Here is a 10,294-nt window from a genome sequence, read left to right as displayed (position 1 = left end):
AATAATTTAGTAGATTGCACGAAAAATAATGTTCTTCACTTAAATAAGGCAAAATATCTAAAGATAAAATTTTTATTTTTCTATACTTTTTTAATCTTTTTCACCAAAATAAATAAACCATTGGTAGTTCTTCATAGTGAGCTCGTTGGTTACTTGTTTTATACAAACAATACGTTCTTATTTATTTTATAAAATTTATTGAAAACTATAAAATTTATTTGAGATTTACTTTTATAATTTTTAATAATTTTAATTAATAATTAAGAGTATATTGAAAAGAATGTTTCAGAAAATATGTTTTTAATGACGTTGTAGACATATTTAACAACGTAAGAAGTGAAAGTGTTTAACTTTTCGTGTCCAGAGCGAGACTCTTGGATCTCAAAAACTGGGTAATATAGATTCGAGTTTGGAAGTTGAATGTACAAGGTACAGGGAGTGTCACCTACTATGCTTCTTTTGTGATCAATTCATATTTTGCGAACTATTTTAATTTTGCAAAGGCAAGTTTTCTTTGCGCCAAAGTAGAATTCAAGAACTGTGTATCTTACTTGAGAAAAGGAAATAATAAACAAATAATCTTGGCCATCACATCTTTCATACTGTAGCAGTCCTTTTCAACACACAAATAACTACCAAAGACAACATCAAACATCTTATCACGGATAACATTCTGGCTTTAATCATCCGCAAGGTTTCAAACTGTGATCATTGTCACAGTTGAAAACCTTTAATAACTTTGATATTATAGAAAAAGTTGAACAAATGTGCTGCAACTTTAGTCACTACAATGTTGTTACAAAGATTTCGAAAGTCTTAATGTTGTGGTAATTGTTATTTCAGACTGTAATTTAAAATTAGAGGAATGTTAATGATGTATTTTCTAAATATATTATTATTTATTCAATACGATAAAATATATTTTGAAAAAAAGTGTAATCATGGTACTCATAAAATTGTTAAGATCAGAGTCCCGAGAAGAATGGAATGCCTGTGGCAGGTAACCATGATCTCCCTGCAATGAAATTTTCAACCGTGAATTTGGATGCTTGGGTTGCACTTGTTATGACATGGTAACCATGCCATTTAACTCTTCCTCCAGTGGAAGCCCTAGGACCAAGGTTCTTATACTCTCCATAATACAATGTGTCACAGGCAAAATCACCATTCCACTCCAACCACCCAGCAGGGTCCACTAATGCATCGAGGTATGTTTGCAAGAACACGGTTCTTGAATACTCCTTCCATGGCCTACCCAAGAAGGTTTTGAAGGAGCCCAACATAGGGACAAGATCTTCAGCGGCCATAACACGCGAGTTTTGGATGGAAATCCCAGTGTTTTGATTTGGATCTGACCTACCTGTGACAAATATTTTGAAAATATATATTCATAAGTTAATGAATTAGAAGATTGTGTATCTGGTAAATACCATCATACCACCATAACATTATGCGGCAAAGTAATGAAAAATTATCTTATTCCTGCAACCCTACCTTGTGCTGTTATGGCAATTTTCTGTTTCTGCATTGGCCTTCTTGCATAAATGTTGCAGCTCTGGAAGACTACAGCGGCATTGCCAAAGATGAAGTCGAGTGTGCCATAAATGTGGCATTCCTTGAAGAATTGTCTTTGGGAGTGGACATAGAGAGTGTCTTGATAGCCTTCAAAAGCACAACGATAAAAGACAGAGTGATCAGCACCACAACGCAATGCTACTGCTTGGTGTTTTTGTGGCCCTGCTGTGTTCCGAAATGTTATGCCACGACCAATGAATCCATCTCCTACCACTGCTGCAAACATTCGAGCAACGTTGGTGTGCTTTCTATTGTTGGCCTTAATTTTGTCCTTGCCTCTCTGAACTTTTAATAATTAATACTTTTTTTTTATATTATATACAATTTATTTTTTATGTGCATCAATAGTAGACTTTAACTGCCAGTCCAAGACAATTCCCTTTTAGCCGGAGAGATCATTAAAATATAATTAGAGTTTGAATAACTGTGTATTTAAGAAAATAGCTTATTTTGATGAGCTATACTAATTAGTTCATTAAAATAGCTTAAAAAAAGTTATGAGAATTATAATTTGTTTTTAATAAGTTATTTTTAAGTTCTTCTCAGTAGGCTCTTAAAATTTCATTATTTTTCTATTTATTTTTGTTTATCTTTCTTATACATATATATTTAAAAAAATACTCTCCCAACATCAAAGGAAACTACAAATTCACTTTGACAGAAGCAAACATTTTCTAAGAATTTATAAACAAAGTGCAATAGATACTCCAACATATATATACAACATATGCTTCAAACTTTTTCTGTTGACATAACTGATCAAGCAATGCAATGAATCAAAAGTCTACGAAATTATATTGACTTGGTTTGTATAAAGTAATCAAACCAAAAATAAAATAGTCTTTAAAAAAAGAGTTATACTAGCAACACACTTTCTAATACATTCTTTAACATACCTCTTATTATTAATTAAAATTTATTAAAATCTACAAAATTATGTGAGTCTCACTCCTTCTTATTTTTAAATTAATGTTTTTTTTCTTATATTTTTTAAATTTTTAATAAATTTTAAATAATAATAAAAAGTATGTCAAAGAAAGTGTGTTATTAATATTTCTTTTAAGAAAAAAATAACTTATGCTAGTAAGAAAGAGTCTGTTTTTTGTTAAGGTCTTGAGTTTGAGAGTGAATAGAAAAATAGAAATTTTTTTAATTACTTAATGAATTTATTTAATTTAATTGGAAAATTGTAAATTAATACCATGTCGTTTGAGTCATAAATGATTTATTTTAAAATATATATTTTAACCTTAATTTTTTTTAATTTGTGCAGAACAACCCTTCTATCTATTTTTTTTTAAATTATTTTTATAAAATCATTAAGTGACTAAATTATTTAAACTTTGGGGGTGCTAATTTGCATATTTTTTCTAAAGATAGTTTGAAAATAAATTAACAAAAAAATATCTTACAGATATTAAAACCCTAAAAGTTGAACTACATCTTTCTAAAGTTCAAGAAGTAAGTAGTACACTTAACTTAAGCCTCAAAATGCTAATATGCATTTTTTTTTCCTCAGCTTAATTTGAATTGCTAGAGGTCTAAGGCGGTTTTTAGATAAAATAGATCTTAAAAAAGGAACTAGAAAAAAATAAATCAAATAAAAAGAAAAAGACAGTCATTTTAGAAAGTGTAAAATAAAAGTTATAACTTTGTTTCCACATAGTTAATATGATATTTGTTAATTTGTTTTGAAAAATCTCCCCAATTTTTTGGTACCAAAGAAAATGAAGCCTTAAGTTTCAATTTAATGATAATTCTTTTTGTGGATAAAACTTACATCAGTAATTAAACTCTATTTCTAGTTTTGTTTTTAAGAAAAAGTTAATTTCAGTCCTGGGTATTACTTTAAAGCTGTTATAAGTGACAAATTTTTATTGAAAATAAAATATTTATTATATTCAAAATGTAAAATTTTTCAATTTTTATATTTTTAATCATTTTTAAAAGAAAAATGAAGAAATAAACTACATTAATATTATGACTTTTCTTTGTCCTACATTAGTTATCTCTAGAAGGCTAGAAGAAGCTTCCCAGCAAAGGAAGTACCTTTTCACTCTAATTTGAGCAATTGAAATTTCGTTATTATTAGTATTATATATTTTTATATCAAATTAAAATTGCAAATTTGAAAATTTCCTTTTCTCCAGGAATATTTAAAACTTATACTCAAAAGAGATGAAATTAATGAAACACTTACCAACTGTTGCCGAATTAAAAGTGGTAGAACCTCCTCCAATGCTTCGGCTACCAGAGATGATGGTGAGCCTTATACCATCACCATACAACATAATATTATTTAAGTTCCTTCCAATTTCAATGTTTTCATTATAAACCCCAGGCTTAACATATATAACAAACCTATTTTTCCCACTCCTCTTGGGAACAGCTTCCAAAGCTTCCTTGATGGTCTTAAAATTCCCTGAACCATCTTTGGCCACCACAACATTTGGTGATAACAATGGTGACTCTAGAAGCTTCCTATCACCGGGTGACAGCCAACTTGGAAACCCATTTTGGGAACTCATAGTCTTTGGAGTAATTGATGAAGAAGCATTGTTAAGAGCTAAAAAGTTGCTTATGATCTTTGAGATAGTCTTGTTGGGAATGAGGGGTAGAACATTGTTGCCAACCCCAAACTCTTGGAACCCGGTTTGGCAAGTGTCAAGGTTGGTTAAAGCTGTGCTAAGCCATGTTTGGAGATCATAGCTAGTACTTTGTTTGATAGGGTCAAGTGTTTGGTTGAGAATGGTGATGGTGTCTTGATATAGGTTTATGCAATCTCTCCATGCTGCTTTTTCTTCCTTGCTTCTACATTTGGAGCCCAACCACACAATGCGAATTTGGGCTTTCACTGATTGGTCCATTGCAATTCTAAGGATGAAGTTCTTGAATTGTGATGCACTTTTTGGGATACCATCTTGAAGGTGATGGTTTATTGTGGCAAAATGCAAGCATGTTTGAGGATGTGGGGTTTTATCGCACCAAAAATCAATGGCATTAGATAACATGCTTGAAAGGGTTGGTGAAGGCAGAGAAAATAAGGATATGAAGACTATGATTAGGCCAAGACTTTTGGCCATTGTTGCTAAGCTTTCTTTGATGTATGAAAATAATGGTAGAATGAATGGTCATGACACGGTTAAGGTTCTTGTAAATATTGGTTAAATAGACTCAAAAGCAATGCGATGGTTCTGGCCGGCAAGGTTCATTGAAGATGAATGAAGTGATGTCTTAACGTTCAATCATCCAATACAAATTTGATTAAGGATATATTATACGCAATGTTTAAACATGGTATTTGGATATATCACATATAAATGATTGTATGTAATATTAACATTAATTAATTAATTTAATTCAATTCAATGTTGATCTCATGACGAACATTGAAGGCTAGGTAGCTAAAGCTATATTAAGTTGACTTTGCCTGATACAGCTCTTTTAAGTATATTTATTGAGGTTGCCAAAGGGCAGTAACGTATCCCTATGATTAATTGAATTGGTCAAATTATTTGAATTGATCAAATTAATTTTTTTCAAACACGAAACCATCATCATAAAGTTTCATGCATAAAATGCAACTAACATATATGTATTTTTCTTAATAGTCTTTGTTAGATAGTTTCATGCATACATTATACACGATGGTCTTATATTTAAATTTTGTTTGAAAATTGGTTGTTGGAGTGAAGAGAAAGAAAAATAGAAAGCTTATGTGATAATTATCTTAATTTGAAAATTTTTAAGATGAGAGAAAAATGGTTTAAAATTTTTTTGAAATCTTTTTAATTTTATGTTTTTGACTTTTTCTAATTTGAGAAATTCTTCTAGTAACCTTCCTTTCTCTTTCCTTCTTTTGTCTTAAAATTTTTTTTTCTCTTTTTCCAAACTTTCAAATAAAATTTTAAATAAAAATAAAAGGTAAAATCAAACTGTATAGAGTAGATTTTTTTAATTTTGAGAGCAATTCAAACATGTATTTATTTAGTTTCACATAGGATAAAACGAATATTCTTAGTTAAATTATAATTTAAATCTTTATGCCTAACTTGATTTTTATTTTAGTCTTAAATTTTTTTTATTTTAATCTCTATATAGAAAAGAAATTTATAAATGAGTTCTAATTATTTCTTGAAGTTATAATAATGTTAGTATATTTTTATATGTAAGAACCAAAATAAAAAAAATTGATATATGTAAAATCAAAATGTAAATTTTCATATATAGAGAATAAGTGAAAATATAAGGATTAAAATGAAAAATAGCGTTAAGTATAGAAATTAAATTTAACATTATTCAAATTTTCACCTTATTATATACTAAAGCATAAATTTGATTGTATAAAAGCAATATTGAGAACAATTTAATAATCGAAGCACACTTGATCACCTTGTTATATACAACTTTATCTTATACTTCACACGCCACTTATAATTTAATATTGTATAAATTCAATTTGCGTTCTAATTCCTTCGCTACATCTATTGTTTTATGCCTTTCTCTTTCTTGTTACCAGATTGCATTCCTTCTTCTTTAAGAATATGGAAAACAAATAAAATAATATATGTTATTATTAATTAATAAAACTATCACTATTATATTAAATTTAAAACATAAAATTAATTTTTTAAATAAAATAAATCTTAAAAGTTAATGAAAATAATTTTTTTAATATTAATAGTTAAATTTTTAAATCATAATTAATAAATTTCTAACGTATTTTTAAACCTTTTCTTATTTATTATGTTAAAAAAACATAAGTACGTAAAATTGTTTATAAAGTGTATATTTATAAATTTACATATTTTTAAAAATTATGAAAAATATAGATTATCATTGTTAAATTACTTTTTTCCGATAAAATAACAAAATAATATTAAATTTAAACAATTCAAATAATTAGATTAATTAAGTATTTATATAAATGATAAAAAAAATATAGATAAACTCCTTTTTTCATATTAAATATTATTTAAATAATTTATATTTATTTCAAATTATTTATTATTTTAAAATATAAAAAATAAATTTATTTTCTACTAATGTCTTTATTTATTATTAAAAATAAATCTTACCAATTAATCATTTTAATAAATTTAATATTATTTCAAGAATAATTTTTACTACCTAACTACCAATAATTTTAGTATTTTTAATATAAATAATTTAATAAAAGTAATTTATTTAATTACAGTAATAATAAAAAATAATATTTTATTAAAGTGCATGCATTGATATTAAATAGCATTTAAAACAAATTTTTTAAACTTATAACAAAAATATTAATGAGTTTTACATGAATTATAAATGTATTTTTAAATTTGGTAAGAATTATAAATATAATTTTTATGATAGCATATAAAAAATATTGGGTTATTTTTTTATACATGAATTTAAAAATAATATAGTGTTCTTAAAAAAATTATAAAAATATGATATTCAAAATCATGAATAATAGAGTTTTTTGCGGGCATTGGAATAATGAAAAGTTTAAAAATCTCCAAACTTGGCAATTGATATTTTTCAAAACAATGTCGAGAAGTCAAAACTTGCTAATGGCAGGTTTTTTAAAATAATAATAAAATATTTTAAAAATAAAAAACTATCAGTTAGAATTTTTGAAAAAAAAATTATCAAGATAAAAAACCATAGACAATTTTATTCAAAAATCAATTCTTATATTTCTATAACTTTTTTCAAAATCTCTTTGATAATTTTTTCATTAAAAAAGAATAAAAGTATCTTCATCACTTAACAACAATAAAGCTCCATGTATTAAAAAAAATATAATAAATAGTCTTTTTATTATTGCGCTAAAACTTTTAATTGATCATATAAAAGAATAAATTAAAATAATATTTTTAATTTTAATTTGATCTTTATTTTATTTTATCTTAAAAATATATGGTTGGTGTTTAAAGTTATATAAAAATTTTACATGTTAAACAAATTTTTTTATTGTATAAGTAGTTGAGGTCTACATTAGTAACTATATTTGACTCATAGAACCCATAAACATGTGAACAAAAATTCTCATAACCCTAACTATCAACCTAATTACTTATACTAAAAAAAAAAAACTGAATAATTATAAATAAAGTTATAGATAAAAGCAAACTAAATTATCTTCAGAGATAGAGGATGTGAGAAATTTTTTATCTTCAAGTACATTGCTTGAAACTCCAAGTTCCACTAAGAATTTATCAGAGATTCAGTGAAAAAGGATGTGCAAAGAATAGGATGAAAAGTGTATTCAAAGATGTAATTAAAGGTGTGTAAGTTGTGTTTTTCTCGTTGCCGATGAGGTCTCCTTTAATAGAGTTTGAAAGCCTTGATTTTTTTTAAATTTGGGTACTTACAGGTAAGCACGATCGTGCATATTGATGCGTGTTGCCTGCTTGTGGATTGGGCATGCTTTATCTAGATTTACATGATTCTCTTGAGTTTGCGCCTAAAATGTCTATGAGACTCGTGTATCTTCAAGCATGTTTGACTGTAGCAAAATTGAGAAAAATTAGTGTACAAATATATTCAATTTAAGAATAAGTAGTATAAATATGCTAGAAAAGTGTGTCAAAATACGGGCTTATCAATCTCCTCATACTTAAGCTTTGTTTGCCCTCAAGCAAAGAATCATGGAAAAATATAAGTAGACAATTTATAAACCTTGTATCATGAAACAATTTTCTACAAGGAAGAGTGAAAAGTACATAAAGGTAAAAATCATTGAATCTAAGCACTCAAAGGGTTACTCAATTAAAATTGTATGCTCCTTGGTTCTATTGTCTACACACCAACTAATATTGTCCATACCTTTCTCTCAAAGTGTTTATGAGACATAGGAATTATCACTCAGTATCTCCAAAATAAAATTTACTACTATATACTTGACAATAAATCAACTCTCCACTGTATAAATTGAATGCAGATAAAATCATAAGAACTTTTCAAAGTTATAATGGGGCCAAAGGATTAACACATGGGTGAAATATATGAAAGGAAAGGATATAAAAAGGGGAATAATCATCATGGCAATAGTCCCTAAGTTTATAATTGAAGTTCTTGAAATAATTTCACATTAATCTGTTTTCTTATTCCTCTTTTCCTTTCATTTGTTTTGTTGTGACCCCAATTTTTCTTATTTTGGTTTTTGATTTTTGATTTTCTTTTTTTTTACCTGTTTGTAAAAGAGCATAGACATATTTATATTATAACATTTGTTGGATCTTAACAATTCATTATAATTGCTCTAATCATAAACTTAAAGTCACAAATAATAATTTATTCAATAAAAGGGACTAAGAAATATCAATCAAGCTCAAAGTGGAAGCAAAGAGTGTGGACATGCAGAAGATTCACATTAAAGATAATCTAAGCAGATATTATAACAAAGCCAGTCAACATTGACATATTTAAGTAGTGCATATCCTCAAATGGTTTATTAGATAAATGAAGAGCTTTAAATGAAAAATTGTGAAAATAATAAATTTATTTTTAGAGTCAAACATTTTAAAAAGAATAAAATAAATGAAGAACTTACTTAATAACAATTATAATTTTTTTTATAGATAAATAAGCTTGTTTCTACATGTACATGTTATGGATGACTTGTGTAAGAGTTTCTTTGAAAGATAATCTCCTAGAGAAAAGTGTGTTCTTTAAAGAGAGATTATTATTATTATTGTTTACTTGTAAAGTTTCTATTGCCGTACTTTTATACTTTAGTTGCATTCGTAAGTGTAGTACCCAATATATTTTCCATTTATTCTCTTTCATCTCTTTTAAAAATTAGTTTTTGAACTCTGTTTTAACAATACGGTGTTTAAAAACTACAAACTAAAAGTAAATAAAACACCCTAAGCATTTTTCATTCATACGTCTTTGTCACCATGTAATAGCATTCTTCTAATAACTTATTCACAATTTTTCATTCATACAAATCTATTATCAATAGCTCAATTCATCTCCTTTGTATTCACAACACATCACTGAATTTGCCACGTTATTTTAGCATAATATGTTTGGACAATTTTTCTGAATGATTGTATAACACTCAAGACATGAGCTAAACTTCATGTGATTGTGACTAAGCTATATAAGGTAGAAAATCCCAAATGATTTTATTTCTGAAATTGGGCTTTACCCAACCTTGAGGTATGACTTTTCCGTGCAATGGTTTGGAGAAAGAACTTTTATAAAATGCCCATATTTAGGATACCTACTTTTCTGAAAATAAAACGTTTTTTTAAAAATGAAATGGGTTTTTTTGAAATAATTATAATAATTCTGAATTTATCAAAACAACAAAAATCCAAAAATAAAATAAAATCTAGCATACAAGTTATTAAACAAATATAAGAAATGTTATGCATGTACGAAATTTTTTTTTCTCATTCCCTAGTTCCTCTTTAATTTCTTTTAATTAAAGATTATAAAATTTTAAATCCAAAACTCTCTCAGTCTGAAGATTCCACAAAGGAGAATTTATAAAAGCAACAACATCAGATTTCAAGCAAATGTAGAAATTCAATCACCAATATTTTTTTTTCAAGTAGTTTATATATATATTTTTACAAAGATATATGAATGGCATAGTATTTTTCTCTCAGAGTGGACAAAAGAATATTGTATATACTTTTAAACAAACTACAATACAATTTAATCGCAAATAATCAAATACAATTGATGCAATAAAGTGTAACCACAGAGCACAAGA

General features: G+C 26.7%; 1 protein-coding gene across 1 annotated transcript; it reads right to left on the bottom strand.

Annotated features, from left to right (window-relative positions):
• Positions 1-965: 965 nt before the first annotated feature.
• LOC113847415 (pectinesterase-like) lies at positions 966-4,658 on the bottom strand. The gene is made up of 3 exons (XM_027476514.1): positions 3,776-4,658; positions 1,495-1,791; positions 966-1,360 (listed from the first exon to the last, which is right to left on the bottom strand). Exons 1-3 carry the CDS (start codon positions 4,656-4,658, stop codon positions 966-968), a joined length of 1,575 nt encoding a protein of 524 aa, XP_027332315.1.
• Positions 4,659-10,294: the final 5,636 nt, after the last annotated feature.

This window comes from Abrus precatorius, unplaced genomic scaffold, assembly GCF_003935025.1.
Source record: "Abrus precatorius isolate BTA unplaced genomic scaffold, Abrus_2018 Scaffold8, whole genome shotgun sequence".
Taxonomy (NCBI): domain Eukaryota; kingdom Viridiplantae; phylum Streptophyta; class Magnoliopsida; order Fabales; family Fabaceae; genus Abrus; species Abrus precatorius.
This window is presented reverse-complemented; position numbering and strand designations above follow the sequence as displayed.